This window comes from Corapipo altera, unplaced genomic scaffold, assembly GCF_003945725.1.
Source record: "Corapipo altera isolate COAL_440 unplaced genomic scaffold, ASM394572v1 201, whole genome shotgun sequence".
NCBI classification, from domain to species: domain Eukaryota; kingdom Metazoa; phylum Chordata; class Aves; order Passeriformes; family Pipridae; genus Corapipo; species Corapipo altera.
Window position 1 is genome coordinate 118,846 of NW_020884940.1, and position 15,891 is coordinate 134,736.

At 47.1% G+C, this 15,891-nt stretch overlaps 1 protein-coding gene across 1 annotated transcript in view; it reads right to left on the bottom strand.

The window, feature by feature from the left end:
* Positions 1 to 1,277: 1,277 nt before the first annotated feature.
* LOC113955521 (protein argonaute-4) overlaps positions 1,278 to 15,891 on the bottom strand; it is a 17,632-nt gene continuing 3,018 nt past the window's right edge. The window contains exons 3-19 of the mRNA XM_027661109.1: positions 13,427 to 13,592; positions 12,646 to 12,766; positions 11,503 to 11,684; positions 10,970 to 11,106; positions 10,760 to 10,894; positions 10,507 to 10,594; positions 9,934 to 10,081; positions 9,730 to 9,849; positions 9,392 to 9,520; positions 9,109 to 9,242; positions 8,405 to 8,589; positions 7,982 to 8,141; positions 6,675 to 6,990; positions 6,254 to 6,388; positions 5,431 to 5,532; positions 5,019 to 5,218; positions 1,278 to 4,927 (exon numbers count right to left, since the gene is read on the bottom strand). Coding sequence (XP_027516910.1) covers positions 4,819 to 4,927; positions 5,019 to 5,218; positions 5,431 to 5,532; positions 6,254 to 6,388; positions 6,675 to 6,990; positions 7,982 to 8,141; positions 8,405 to 8,589; positions 9,109 to 9,242; positions 9,392 to 9,520; positions 9,730 to 9,849; positions 9,934 to 10,081; positions 10,507 to 10,594; positions 10,760 to 10,894; positions 10,970 to 11,106; positions 11,503 to 11,684; positions 12,646 to 12,750 — 2,385 coding nt within the window. The 5' untranslated portion in view covers positions 12,751 to 12,766; positions 13,427 to 13,592 and the 3' untranslated portion in view covers positions 1,278 to 4,818. The remainder of the gene's footprint in view (positions 4,928 to 5,018; positions 5,219 to 5,430; positions 5,533 to 6,253; positions 6,389 to 6,674; positions 6,991 to 7,981; positions 8,142 to 8,404; positions 8,590 to 9,108; positions 9,243 to 9,391; positions 9,521 to 9,729; positions 9,850 to 9,933; positions 10,082 to 10,506; positions 10,595 to 10,759; positions 10,895 to 10,969; positions 11,107 to 11,502; positions 11,685 to 12,645; positions 12,767 to 13,426; positions 13,593 to 15,891) is intronic.

Consider the following 15,891-nt stretch of genomic DNA (forward strand, 5'->3'; position numbering starts at 1 on the left):
CCGGTGCCGCAGCCGCCTCACGCCCCTCGCGCCGCGCGCACGCGCCGCCGCCGCCCGGCCCCGCGCGCAACAAAGGCGGCGCCCGCCGGCCCCGCCGCCATCTTGGGCAGCGGGAGGAGGGAGCGGGCGGGGCACGGGGGAGGCCCCGGCGGGACACACCGGGGGTGACACACCGGGACACACCGGGACACACCGGGGGGGACACACCGGGGATGCCCCGCCGGGACACACCGGGGGGGACACACCGGGGGGGAGCGGGGGGGGGACACACCGCAGATGTTTCTTTCGTGGGTTTTTCTTATTTTTGTTTTTTTTGTTTTTTGATTCATTTTGTGCCAGGCTGGGCCGAGGGGGGAGCGCTGTGAAGCAGTTTTTCTGTTCGGTGGCTGTTGGGTCGCTCCTGAGGTGCCCTGGGCCTCGCCGGGCAGGCATCCCCCGTGGCCCTGCTCCAAGGGCAGAGCATCCCTTTTCCATCCCTTTTCCCACCACTCTTACCAGACTCGGCCTCCCCAGTGAGCACAAACCTTGCCCCTGTGCCGTGGCTTTGGTAACAGTCAGAAACCCCAGGAGTGTCATTCCCATGCCCAAGGAGCCCAGGGGTGCAATCCTGGCTGGGCTGTTCCAGGGGAAAGAGGAAAAGCCGCAGGGATTCAGACTGTCAAAGTGTTCCCACCTCGTGCTGCACCCCCAGAACGGGAGCAAGGAGCTCCAGGTTCCTGGGGTTTGATCTGTGAGATCTTTGCATGATGTTTGGAAGACCCCAGGATAAGTCACCTTTGGCTTCCCAGCTCCTCAGGTTCACCTGAGGCTGAACCACCTCAGTCCCACACCTCAGGACGTGCCCTGCAGACAGAACCGACCCCTGACACGGGGGGCAGGAGGTGCCGGAGATTTCAGACAATCCTGTCCTGCTTTCGGTCACAGCTCCCACGCTCTGGCCTCCTCCAAAAGCTTTTCCTGTCCTTTCCATATTATTTTTAGTGCAGTGCAGATGTCTGAGGAAACAAACCCTCACCCCATATACAGAAGATGAAGCAGCAAACAGCTCTTGGATTTATTCATTGTGACTCTCCAGTATAGAACCCCCTCTCCAGGCAGGTACAGTCCATTAACACCAAAATTGTAGTTTCCCAAATATTATAAAAACAGGCCCATCCTGAACCCTTCCCCTGGGGTCTGCAATTTCAGCCTCCTTTAGGATCCCGGGAGATGTCACCCATATTTCTGTCACTTTCTAACTCCAAGCGCATCAGAAATAGAGATAGTGTGGCAATGAGTTCCACAGGTGACACGTTGTGTACAAGTTTTAATTAAAAGTTAAATAATTTAAGACATTTGTTTACAGGCAACGGTATCGGTTGCTCACTCTGTACATTGCATTTATTGGACAGCAACAAGGAAAAACAGAACATTTGGCACAAGAATGCCAATTTTTTTTTTTATTATTATTAATATTTTTGGACACATGAACACAAAATATCCCTGCAGGCTAAAAAAAAAAAATACATTGCAATTGTACACGACCAGCACGGGGCTGTGACCCCCAGGACAGTTTAGAAAGTACCTCGTATTGCTAGAGACATACATCCAGTCCAAAGTTAATAAAATACCATTTGAAACATTACAAGTCTAACAATATAGAAACCAAAAAATTACATCAGAAGTCAAACTGAACAAATGCAAACATTTTACACTGAAGTTGCAGCCTCTAGACATAGAAATATGAAAATGTCAATAGCAAGGTCTAAGAAAATCTGTAAGTGATATTTAGTGCAAGATCCTTCCTCCAGTGCAAAGGGAAAGGAACTTGCAGTGGATCAGGATCGGGATGGATCCAACGCCCTCTGGCCCTGCCTTCTGAAAATGAAAGCAGAGTCACTCCCTCGCTATTGAGCAAGAAAACTCCTACAGCACATCCACAAAGGGGTCGGGGTCGGGGCTGTCGGACGCTGGCTCTGAACGAGGTGGGCACGGGGCACCCCTGCCCCTCCATCCACCTCTGCTCCCTCTGGGTGCAGCTCCAGCACCACCCTGGGTAACCCACAGCGGTGCAGACGGGCTAGCCAGGGATTGCCAGAGCTCGTTCAGAACTCAGCAGGGACAAAGCAAGCAGAACTGGGTGGAAAACAGGATTTCTGCCCCCTCCCCCCCCTTTTTTTATATATATTTTTTTATATTTTTTTTAATATGTCAACCACTCCCTCCCCCAACTCTTTGAACTTTGCTACATTTAAAATCTTTCACACCACAGAGCTAAACAGTGGCCAACAGGCTTTATTTATAAAAAAAAAAACAAAACCAAAACCAAACAAAACCAAAAAACAAAACACCCTAAAACTACAGCTACAGAATGCACATCTTCCCATTGATTGACACATGCAGAACGAGTCACTCAGGCCCACGGGGCTCACCCAGGTCCTCAAGTCCTCCAGACTTGGGCTCAGACCTGCCTAGGGCAGCACTGCTGCGACTTGGATCCTGAACTTCAGTGCTTTCCCCCTCAAACTCCAGCCCTGTGCCCGGGGGGGGCTCACACCAGCCCTGCTCAGGTGCTGGCCCAGGGCTCCACCTGGTCTGAGGTCAAATATCCAGTCACAGGCAAACCAAGGAGAGGCTCTCCCTTCCCTCAGTCTCAACCAGGAGTGCTTGGCACTGGACAACTAATTGGTGATAAAATTAAATAATTTTTTATGCACCCTTATTAAACCAGCTCCATTCCTAGTGCACAAGCTCAAAACAGGGATCTTGGATCCTACCACCTCCAACAGGTGCTCAGGTGCTTTTCAAGGTGCCAAAGTTCTCTGTGTGTGTTGGGTCAGTCAGAGTTCACTCTAAAAAGGGGTTTTTTTGTCTTCTCCCTGAACGAGTACTGAGAAAAGCAGCGGTCAGTCTCCCACCCACATGTCCTGATTTTATTACACAAGTGAGGTATTCTTTAAAAAAAAATTAAATAACTAAAAAGAATCTTTCTGGTTTTTTTCAGTCTAAACCTGTCCCTGCACATGCCAGGGGCAGGGTTCACTTCAGTCCCATTTTCAACAGAAATGAAAAGAGGTTAAACTTAATTTATGAGACGTACTACTGGCAAGGAGGTTACAAAACTGCTTGAATAAGTTCAGTGTACTCTGGGTACAACTGAAAACAACAGCATTTAGAAATGTAAACTTTCATTTATTTACAAGCTTAAAGACTGAAGGAAACAGCATTTCCTATTGCTGAAATTTGGGGGGGCTGGTTCCTAAGCTTTGGGACAGCAGACAACTTAGCAGCAAACCCCACAAGAGTATCAGAGACCACAGTGCAATCCTTGGGCTTCTCAAACTCCTCCTCAGGTTAGGAATAAGCTTTAATCTGCACTAAGTCGGGTTTACACTAATACTAACTCAGGTTTACACTAAGAGGAGTCTAGTCTTAAATTACTATGTTCATGGATTCCAGGAATACCCAGGGAAACCAGGCCCCTGGTCTGGATTACAGGTTGCAGCTGAAAAAAGCCAAGCAGATTAAAAACCCTAATTTCTAGGCTGGGATAGAATCAGTATTTGAGACTTACATGGGTTCAACATGCTATGAATGCAGTTGTGTGGGCAACCCAAATTCCCAGGGGAAAAAACAGTTCAAAATGCTGGTACAAGTCCTCAGGTTGCCTGTCACACAATACATTTCGACTGTACACATTGGCCTTTCCTACACGGAACACCCAGTTTCCAAGCTTATAAAAAATGTTGTAGACAGGACACCGACAGTGAATATAAAACAGTTAAAAATAATTCTTAAAAAAAGCATGGAAATGCGTCTTTTCTAATTAGTTTCAGAAACTGCCAAATTGTGTGTTCAGAAAACGACACGAGAATGTTGGTCAAACTCATGCACAATCCTCAGCTAGAAAATTACACTGTTGGGGGGGCTTAAAAAACAAAGATTTATTGCCAAAGTTAAACCTTCTATGAGAAAAAAGTTTTAAAATCACTTAGATTTATCAAACCACACAGCAGCATAAAGTGGGCACTTTTGTAAAAGTTTGCAAAATACCTAAAAGCTAAATTTTTTTTTTGTTTGTTTTATCATTTTTAGAGGGGGGAAATGATGGTTCAGTACTTGTTACGATACCATGGCAGTATTATTTATAACCATTATCATTAAAATCTACTGACAGGCATCACTATTGGTTATATTACACATTCACAGAACAAGAACCACCTATTAACTCGCAGTATAGTGCAATTGCTTTGCAGCCCAAGTCTGCAGAGATTAAAAAGATAATTAGTAAAACTGACAAAAAACTGCAATACCTGTGAAAGTTATGTTTGTTAAAAGGCATTTACAGTAGTGAAGTCTAAAATCTCCATTAAAAAATCTATGGCCCCACACGACAGAAGGATTACAGCGAGCTGGATAAAACATTTTGCCATCACATCATACTCACGAAGCAGGGCACGGAGACAGGGCAGCAGTCACCGTCAGCTCATGGGATGAGGAGAACTTAAAAACCACAGCTAGCAAAAGATTCGATAGAAACCTTTCGTGCCAAGTCCTTGAAAAATTTCAGGATGATCGGCCTTTGCGCTTTGAGGTAAAAATTCAGTCCAATGCATCAGAAAAGACAAGTCTATGGATTTCTAGTACAGAAAACAATGAAACAAATGGCTCAATTGTGTTGGTGCATCAGACGTTGCAGTGAAGAACAGGTTCAGTGCGACTGTCCGGAGCTGCTGGTAGTGGGCAGTCCGAAACCCCCCGGCCCTGGCGAGAGGGGGAGGCTTCCAAACACTTTGGGACTGCGTGGGTTGTTGTCTTGCCTCATCTTCCCAGGTGCTCTCAAGCGAAATACATGGTGTGCTGGGTGTCGTGGTGGATCTGCACGGCCTTGGCCAGCGCCTGCGGGTCGCGGCCGTTGCTCTGCCCCGACACGTGGCTGCCCTCGGCGCTGTGAGCAGACACACACCGTGATCAGCTGGGGCAAGCAGCACAGCTCAGCTTCACTGCCTGCCTGCCAGGATGACGAGGCCGTTCCTTACCTGTCATGATCCTTGTCCACGAGGTGGTACCTGGCCCGGAATGCCACCAGCCGGGCGTAGTAGGCGGGAGCGGGGATGGACACGGAGCGGGTGCAGCGCACATAGGTGTGGCACAGCTGGTACGTGAGGAGCTGCAGCTCATCCGCCGTGAAACAGTTGTCATCCCACAGCACCTGGTAGTGGGAGGGCCGGCTGGTTCCCTGTGGAGAACCGGTGAGCACTCAGCTGCACAGCAAGAGCAGCAGCAGAGGTGGTACCTGCGGGCTGCACCTTCCAGCCGGCACCGAGGGGTCAGTGCCAAGCGGGTACTGCTGCACTGAGTCTGCCAAGCTACCAACAGAAGTGACATTCCTCATGGGAACAACTACGAGGATTTAGTCCCACAGCCTGAGCACGGCAGAGCTGACATTACCTGAATTCCTGCATGGCTACAGAGGTAAAAGTCAAATTCAGAAGGATGTGTGATGGTGCTGTCCACAGTAGTGCCTGCTGGTACGTTGCCGCTCTTACCCACCTAGTGAGGAAAGTTTATTATTAGCCCATGCGTTTTTTGGAAGTGACCCAAAGCTACCTCCTAAGGTAGGTTCTACTGAAAGCTGCTGGAGAATTTACTGCTCAAAAAGGTGGAAAAATATTAAGGCTGTTTACATAGGAGGAATGAAAATGTTCTCTGCAAGTTCATTTTTAGAAACTTCACCAAATCCAGCTGGTGTGTCATGAGAGGAAAACAAAATCCTTGCCAGCACCATTAGAGCTGGCACGAGTAATTCAGGATCTGAAAACGCAGGGTTCTGAGATAAATTTATTTCATACCCTTGTTTGCCCTCACAACCCAGAGATCTGGGTTTTTAAGCAAACCTGAGATCAAGAGCTTCCCTACAGAAGGTTCCTTAGCTGGCCTGTGGATTTGTGCCACAGGCACATCTTAGATGCACCCAGAGACAGAACAGGGAACGGCCAGGTCAGCTCATGGTCAGGAATCCTGGACTATAAAAACCAAGGCTACACCTCCAGGTACACAAATACCGGGATACAGAGCATACCTATTCCAAAAGGGGCTGGGAACAAGCTGTTCCATCTGATGTAGAGCAATAAAAAAGGGAGGAACTGGTTATTTTGGTAGAGAAAGCCTGTTACCATCCAGCTTTAGTGGGCAGGACAGATCCCACCCCACTGAACAAAATAATCCCACTTTCCTGTGCCATCACCTCCCCCTCATGGAGTCGGGTACTTGCCCTTTCAGTTTTGTCAGCACAGAACAGCCTGGTGTGATGCCTTTTCTGCACAACAATGTAGGTTATTCCTGGTCTGTAATCTTCCTCCAAACTAATGCAGGCCTTCCGGATCGCGATCAGCTCTGGCCAAGCTACCTGCAAGTATAAACATTAAATGATGAACTCAGTATACACAACATTATTTTAGTTTTTTCCTGTGCACAAATGCCACGTCGCAAGAAACATGACCAGACAGGAAAACTGCACATTGTGCTCACCCAGGAAAACTCAATGATAATTTTTCCAATAATTATCTTCAATAATAATTTTCCAACATATATATATATTTTTTTTTCTGAGGGCCAATCCCTTGTAATCCACATACATATATAATCAAGGGCAAACCCCTTTTCACGAGCAAGAAGAAACAATCAGACAACACCTGTTTCATCTGTCCTTCCGACACCCCCCCTCTGTAGTAAATGATCCTCGTGGGCTTGAAACGAGTGGATTTGTAGAACTGGATCAGCAGCTCCCGCACCATGTTGGTGAGGTCCTGGATGACCTCCTGGCTGTAGAGCAGCTCCTGGGAGGTCTCCTGGCGCGAGGTCTGCACGCGCACGGTGGCGCAGTACCGGCTGGGGTGCCCGTCCATGCTGCCCACCACGGCCGCGATCGACGGCTTCTTCCCGTCCCCGGCCGGGGGGTGCGTCACGTCCGCTCCCAGGAAGATCACTGGCTGCTGGAACACCGAGGGCCTGGTGGGTAAGGTTAGGGTTTATTAGTTATAGAGTCATGGAATCCCAGAATGGTTTGGGTTGGAAGGGACCTCAAAGCATCGGCCCGTTCCACCCCCTGCCATGGGCAGGGACACCTTCCACTAGACCAGGCTGCTCAGAGCCCCGTCCAACCTGGCCTTGGACGCTTCCAGGGATCCAGGGGCAGCCACAGCTTCTCTGGGCAACCTGTGCCAGGGCCTCCCCACGCTCACAGGGAAGGATTTCTCCTATATACCTAACCTAAATTTCTCCTCTTTCAGTTTGAACTCATTCCCCCTTGTCCTAGCACTCCAGTTCCTGATGAAGAATACCTCTCCAGTTTCCTTGCCTGCCCCTTCAGATACTGGAAGGGGTTGTGAGGTCTCCACACAACCTTCTCTTCTCCAGGCTGAACAGCCCCAACTCTCTGAACCTGTCTCCACAGTCCTCTTAAAAATTAATAATAATAAATAAGAAAAAGGAGGGGGAGAAACAAAAAAAAATTACAGCCAAAGAAGGTTCAAACCATCCAAATCAGTGAACAGAATCAAAAAGAGAGTCTTCAAGGACAACGATTTCTGCCTCAAGCTCTTACAGTCGAGAGAGAACACAAAATGAAAAGGACAGGATCAAAGGCAGACCAAGTTACAAGCACTGATCACAAGTCACTCCTCTCCATTCCTTCTCTTTCAATTTGAAAGAAAACACAGGATGCTTTAGGAGGTGGCAAGAGAAAAGGTAGACAATGAACTTAAGGGCAGGAAAAAGACATGGAAAAAAAGCCTTGGTGAGCTTGTTTTCCCATGCATTGCTGGATGGCTCTGACTGGGCAGACGGTGGATGCAGATGCATCCTCCTCTGTCCACTCCAGACTATGGGCATTTCTAAAGCATGCTTTGTTTTGGAAGGTATCACTTCAGCAAACACAACAAAAGGACACCATTTTGTTTGACAATCCAGACATCAAGCAGAGCTTTTAGTTGCATCTCACCTTTGATGAGGTACCAGCACATTGTTGATTCCTCCGAGCTTCGCGTTGATCTTCAGACACAGGTTGGACAGAGTTTGTGGTGAGGTTTTGACCACATTCTTTACCTGAACACACTGTGTGGCCATGCCTAGAAGAGTGTCTCCAACCCGCTTGACTTCAGCTGTGACAGAAAAAGAAGTCAGTGGTTCCAGTTACACCAAGAGGCAGGAACTTCATCTGCTCACTCTTATTTTATTTTTTGAAATGTTACTGTAATTCAGACCCTTGAAACTGAGAAAGGTTTGGTTTGCTCTTTGGTAACACACAAGTTCTCCAATCAGATAAACCACCTCCAAAACACTCTTTTAAAGGGAACACATTTCCTCCTTCCTGCCACCCCCTTGCAGTACAACCCACTATCACCCTACAGCCCCTTCCCCGTACCGTACACGGGCGTCTTCCCGGGCAGAATCACCACGATGAGCTGCAGGCCAACGTAAGTCAGCTTCAGGTGTTTGAACATGGGCTCCACACTGTCTGCACCCTGGGCATACTTGCAGAAGCAGGGCTGGCCCTGGATGGGCATCCCGGCGTCCTTGGAGATCTTGCGCAGCTGGTCCGTGAAACTCCTGAAATAGAAATGGATTTGTCCTGGCCCTTCCACCACGGGTCACTTTGGCATCAGTTTGATCAAACAGGTCTAAGCTGCTCCTGCTATTTCACAGCAGCACAGTAATTATTTTTTAGAAATTCTATCCCCATCAGGAACTCACTAATACGGCTCTAATCCTCTCTGAGGAAGTTCATCAGCTTCTGTAATTTTACAAGTCTTACAGAAACAAACAGACATTTCAGTTGAACACCCTGAGGCAGATTTCCAAACTAGCACTGATGCTCTGGTAGATTTTTATTCATCCACCAAACTTATCTGAGCAATATTGCAACCACAATTTTTGCCAGTCAGTGGTTCACACAACCTCTATCTTTAGGATTCTGTAGAGTAATTTGAAGGACAGGAGAAAAACTGTGGTGTCTGTTGTTTTTACTGTTAGATGCATTAAAATCAACCTAGACTGCACATCACCTTTCAGAAACATGAGAAAAATAAACCTTCAAATAGAATCCTGAATAAATAGAAAAATACTTACTTTAGCAAGTCTTCCCTGCATTGTTTTTGAGGAGCAAAACAGGCAACAGCCCAAACTTTAATCTCAATGCCAGCATAGAACTGTTTCCCTCTCATGTCCCATACGCCTTGGTTTGGTGTGGCCACAGTCTTGTTCTAGGTAAAAACCAAAGGCAAATTAAAAACAAAGTGCTGCTCTGTTTTGACTGTAGCCCAACAGTGCTCACACAGAGGAAATTTCATGAGAAGATACATCAAACACCTCATGAATGCCAATAACCTCAGGACAAGACATGGAAACTCACCCTGCCTCCATACTGCAGCATTGGGGCTGGCAGAACTCTGCCTGTCAGCTCTGTCATTTCGTTATGGACAACGATTCCAAACTCCTTCAGATATGGATCAGGCCCACCAACCATACTGTTACTCTTCACCTGGGGACAAGAGAAGTATTGATGTCACTACATTAAAGTTTCAGGTGACTCTGCCCTCTTTGCTTTCTCTTTAAAAGGATTTGTTTTAAATGAGACAGATTTTTTTTAACTTCTCTCTTGGTCACTGTGCTCATCATCACCTGCTCCAGTGCTCTGGAAGAGCCATGAGAAGTGACAAACACGGACTGTGCAGCTGGAAGAGCACTCACCAGCCTGCTGATCTCCTCCTGCCGGTCCGGCGCCGACCGCGCGGTCGCTTTTATCATGGTCGAGGTCTGATTGTCCGTGAGCTTCTTGATGCACCTCTGGCCAGCCACGATGTTACACACCTGCAGGGGAGAGCCAGAGGTGCTGTGACACCACTGAGCACGTTTAACAGAGGATACACCACAGTACCAGAGTCAGACCCTCACCTCCAGCGGCAGGTACGTGTGTTTCTGTTCCTGTCCCACTTGGAGACAGGGCAGGTGGGGGTATTTCAGCTGCAGACTGTACTTCTGCTTAAAGTACTGAGCTACTGTGCACTCCATGGCCTGCCCGTTCTCCAGCTGCAGGGGGAACCTAGAAAGAACATTTGTTCTGGTTAGACTTTGCAAGAATTTTTTAAAGGAAAAAATGGTACAGAAAACCTATTCCAGACAAGGAATGTTGCAAACCTTTATTTTCCTTAGCTACTGGACCTCTTCTTCATGAAAAGATTTTATAGACTATGTACTGAATTTCTCATATTTTAGCTGTTTTAAAAATTAGAACCTTTGATAACTCCATTCAAAAGCCAGGATATAGCTCAATTTTCCTTGGGTTGAAGGAAATAAAGCAGTGGTCAAACCCCACAATATTCCTCTACTGCACTAAGACTAAACATTCCTGTAAAGCCACACGGCTGCTTCATCATAGAATCATGTTTATTCCTGCATAAACAATATACCAAATATATTTAATAGGTTCAAGATTTTAAAAACTGCCAGGAATTGGTTGGCACATACGTCTGGTGACTGGCTGGTCGCCGGGTAACGTTGCAAACTCGGTATTTTCTCTTCATCTGGCCACAGTGGGTAACCTCTACTTTTAGACCTGAAAAGCCAACAGAAAATAAATTCAGGCACAGGAACCAACTTGGAGGAGGATGAAGGCACAAAAGAACAGCCCAGCTTCCCAAGTGCCTCGCAGATTTTCATTACAACATAACATGAGCAGGTTTCAGTAATTTTGTTGCAGCACCTTTAGGATAAGCCTTACCTCTGATTTCTTTGGTAAACTTGACACGCTGGGAGTCTGTCAGGGGTTTGCTTTGTTCACTGATGTTCTGGATGTCCAAGACCTCACACATGAACTCAATGATAGGCTGGGCACGATAGAAAGCAGTTGCTGACACTAAGAAAGAGAGGACAATTAACGGAGAAGCAGAAAGAACCCTGTTGTGTGGGTGAGACAGAATCTCCTACACACCGTCGATGTTGAGCATCATGTTCCACATGGCAGGACGGACCGACTGGTGGAAACCAAACCAGACCTCCCTGCCCCCTCCCAGGGGGTGGTAATAACCTTCAGGGGGGGAGAAGAAGGAGCGACCCACAGGGGTGTACCTGGAAAAAAAAAGAAAATTAACACTTAGATAATTTCTGATACACCTTCTTACACTGACACCTGTAGTGTTTGAAACACATCTCTACAGCGTGTTAGAACAGTCAGAGCTCACTTATGGCAAGACCACAAAGCCTTTTCCGACAGTGCAGCTGGAAAGGCTACAGCAAATTCCTGTTAGAAACATGACCAGCAGGCACAAGACCTGAGTTCAGATCACATTTCCCCATTCTAGTGCAAATTTGCAAGGCAGGCATTGAATTACACAGCTGCATCCTCATCTCTTCTGCCATGGGGAAGTGTGATGGCAGCAGAGTAGCAGCAGCAAGGAATAACTAACACAAATGTTGGGATGGATAGAGGATGAATCCAGCCAGGAAGGCCCCAGAGGTACCCACCTCATGGAGGGAAGGTGCCGTGTGATTACATCCAGTGCCTGAACAGAGTCTTCAGGAACTTCATTCAGGTGCCCTGCCAGAGCTTCCAGCAGCATCTGGAGGCTGACGACTGACACCCACTGAATGGAAACCTTGAATGTCTGGTCCTTTCCTTCTCCTGGAAGTGTCACCTCCATATCCACCTGCCATGAGCACAACAGAATCAAGCACAAGCTTTGGTAATGGACTGCAGACAGACACAGCACTCAGCAATGGTATGGTTTTCTCCTAGCTGTCCTTTGGATCTCTATTTTTGATGATTAGTTTGTGTAATGACCTTAAAATATGACAATTGGTTTCCTCGGGACTTTGAAAGTTTATCATTTATTCATCTGAGAAACTGCACTGGGGCATCTTTAAATGTAAATTTTAAGCAGTAATTAGTGTGGTGACATCAAAGCTCTGGAGAACAGTGAGTCATTTTTTTTAAGTCAGCCAGTTAATATATTGCAAGATGTTTTGTGAACCAAACAGGAAGGCAAGAAAACCTTTTGGTCAAAAAGGAGGCTCACTGGGAAGCACAAATCTCAGAGTCCTTGGGATGATTCTCACAACCTGTCAGCCTAGAGGGTAACTGTGACCTTATCGTGGGCACTCCCCTTGGCACAGCAATAACCAATTCTGGGGGGGGAGAGTAGATGAGGTGAAGTTTTGGGGGGTGCTGGTGAGCACAGCCCAGAACACACAGGGCTGGAGCAGCTGATCTGGTTGTTCCCATGGAACAGGAGGATGTATCTCCTCAGCACAGCCAAAAACCAACCAGAGTCATTGTCATCTACAAGGACTTTATCAGTCAGCAACAGAGCAAGGGTTAGAACAGGGAAAAGGGAAGTTTCCATTAGGATGAAAAAAATATAATATACTTGTAGCTGAAAGAGCAGAACGTTAGTTCTCACTCATTCTCCAGCTGAAGATCTGGGAATTAGAAACCTGAGGAAGACAAACCTCTGTAAAAGACCAGTAAGTTCCTACAGATCCTGAGTGGCCCTGCCTGTCATTTCCAAGACTACACCAGTAGGTGTGGTTTGGGTTTATGTCGGTAAAAGAACACTTTCCAAATGACACTGTAACAGTTTTCCCACAGAAACTTAGAGCAGCACTCACCCTGTCCCTGCCAATGGGTAAGGGGTGTGCCGTGTACATGTTCCGCTTCCCATCGTAGCCAGGCTGCCGATCCCCAAAGATCTGCATCTTGAAGTGCCTCACCATCGTGTCCACCACCTCCCTGCCAAGGCATTCATCGAGTTAGGGTGAAGAACAGAAAATTCAGCCATGGTCTTACACAGTTTAAAATTCCTTTTTCACATTTTCTTAAAGGTCTGATAAAGAACAATGCACCAGAGCACCCCCAGGTCACACCAGGGCTGTAAATGTCACCTCCAGGTTGAGGCACCCAAGTGTCACACAGTGCACAGGTATCTGTACTGTCAGCAGAGCTACAGCTGAAACAGGCAGAGGAACCTGGAGAGCTGTTCACACACAGGGGCAGACCCAAGCACCTGCCTTGGGGTGGGTGGGAGTGCTCCATGGATTGGTTCCACTGACAAAGCATCCTCCAAAATCTACAAGCTGAATTCCCTCCCTGCAGCTGCTACACACGCTTGAGTAACAGACTGTGGAACAATTATCAGGGACATTCACTTGTAGACTGTAAAATAAAACCAGTTTGAGTTCAACACTCAGTACATTTCCCAGAGCCTCCCAGGCCAATTGCAACACATCTTCATAAAAATAAGGAGAACAGTACAGTTCACCAAAAAGCTGACCACAGAAGAGACAGACACAGGCCTTTAGCAGATGGAGAATTCCAAGGATGTACAGTTTCCTTACATTCAGGAACATACTACTAATGTCAACCAATAAATCTTTATTAAGCAACTCCTACCTGTTGACTCTTCGGGGGCGTTTCTCTGGTTTGATATCAACATCATAGTGATAAACATCAATCTTGGGGATCTGCACCTGGAAGTGGTTGGCCAGGAGGCGGATGGGTTTCCCAACAGTGCCCAGGCCTGGGCGGCGGGGCGGCTGGAAGAGGCTGGCTGGGGGCCCTGGCAAGTCAATAAACACATGTGAGATGGGATGGCTCACTCCGTGCACCTCTCAGGGCTTTGGGTGACTTCCTGACTGGAAGAAATCTCCAGCAGCTTTCTGAGGTTGCAAACAGAGGAGTTCCAAGAGGCTCAGCCTTCCAGCTGCTCGGAACTTCCTGGGAAAAAACATGTTCCCTTAAGCATGTGCAGGTTGGTACCATAATTGATTCTTAAAATTTTAGTGGCATTTATCCATGACTGTGGTTATGAACTTCACAAGAGTCCCAAGATGGAATGCAACCATGCAGATATTATGTATTTTCAGGTAATGTAGAGGTAAATACATCCCTACCTCCGTTTCTAAACCAAACCAACAGCCACACAAGCCACATTTTCTCATTGTTTTTGTTATAAACTTCAGATCTTAATGATCCAATTTAAAATTCCAACACAAACACAGGAGTGAGGAAAGGTTTATGCTTTCTTCTAAATAGAAGAAAGGGAGAAGTAAGGGAGAAAACAGGCATGGACTCCTCAAAGATGTGGAGATAATTTATTTGGATAAAAGAGCTCCAGGAACAGCTCTACGGAGGAAATTCTTAGAGGCCTGGAAATGTTACTCATACGCAAGCTGGTCACTAGGGAAACCTTTAGTTACCTTCCTCAAAGTGTTAAGATCTGAGATACCATGTTAACAAGATTAAACTGACTGCTTTTTTAAATCGATCACAGCCTCAGTTGACACTGCACATAAAGCAAATGGCACTGGTATATTTTCATGGGTTTGGCTATATCTGCCAGTGCTCAGTGTGATCAAAGTGTCTTCCCTCTGTTGTAGAGTAGCAAAGGAGAGGGGGGAAAAGTATCACAAGAACTCAGTAATAAACCAATCATAAAAATTAGGGCATATGTAATATCATGACCTGACAGCATCCACGTAAGTCAAAGGCTCAGAGGTGAGACCAGGAGGGTAGAGAGGTAGGTAACTCCTATTTGGATAAACTTCAACACAACCATAAACTGAACCCAGGACCAAATCTAAGGAGATTCCACACTGGATTTACAAGCCATCCACTGGTTACTGCATTACCAAATAAAATTACCAATGTGAGGACACCAGCCCTGGAATGTTTTTAAGCAGAAGGAAGACGGAGCATGTAAGCAGCTGGAGCCCACTGCCGTGTCAGCTCCCCAAAGCCACAGTGGCAGGAGCTGTCAGGGCCACAGACACCCCTCAGGACACATTCCAGGCTCTGCACCCTCCGTCCCGGAGCAGCTCACAGCACCACAGTCACACCAGTTGTGGGGTACGGCTGGTGCTTAAAAAAACCACAGCTGTCTTGACAAGTGTGAATCATCGAGGGCAATCAAAGTTTGCTGTGCTTATTTGGATACGAGAGATGATCCATTAATCCCACGCTAATTAGTCTGAAGGAAGTGCAGGCACTGACCTCCTGCGAGAGATTAAATGACAACTATATTTACCTATTTTCCTCCCTCAGCATTGACAAGTTCCGCAAACGGGCACAGCAACCCTGCCCTCGGTTCTGACCAAAGAGATAAATCTTGCTTCTCCTCCTTCCTAAAGTTACTTCCCAAAGGATTCCAGAGAAGCAGCTAAGAACTGCTTTCCCGTTTGAAGCCAGGCTGCCCTGGCGTCACAGGATTTTTACCTGATCAGCCTGACGAGGGTTGTATGTGCTGCTGTATTTCAGTTTCTTCTACCCCATGACAATTACATTCTAAGCACCTCAACCGAGTTGCTTCAGACAGGAAGCAGTTTTCAAAACTGAAAGAGGATCTGCTTCTCCAGCTGTAAGTCAGGGAGGCCAGGATACATCACACACATACAGCAGGCTCTGAGTCAGCCCTCGCTACCTCAAACTCTGGATTCTTCTGGAATTGCACCTCTGTGTCAAAAAACATTTCCTATCACACCAAAATTAACACCACTTCGATTATACCAATCGTTTGAATGGGAACTCAATGGGTCAGATGTGCAGGCCACTGAGGGCAAGAAAGACATCCTGCAGGCATTTGATGGAAGAATAATCTTGGAATAAGGCACGAGCAGGAAAATGCCACATGCAAAAACCCACCAAGTTTGTTAAAGAAATAAACAACCCTATTTTCAGACAGCATCGCCTTAAACTCTCAGCAACGGCTCAATGTCAAATGTAAAACTTATCATCACACAGGTTGCGGGGCTCACACCGCTGTGACAGCCGCGCCTGTCCCCGTCCCCTCGCTGTCCCGCTCACCCCGCCGAGGGCGAACCGAGCCCCCCCGGCAGCCCCGGGGCCACCGCGAACCCCCC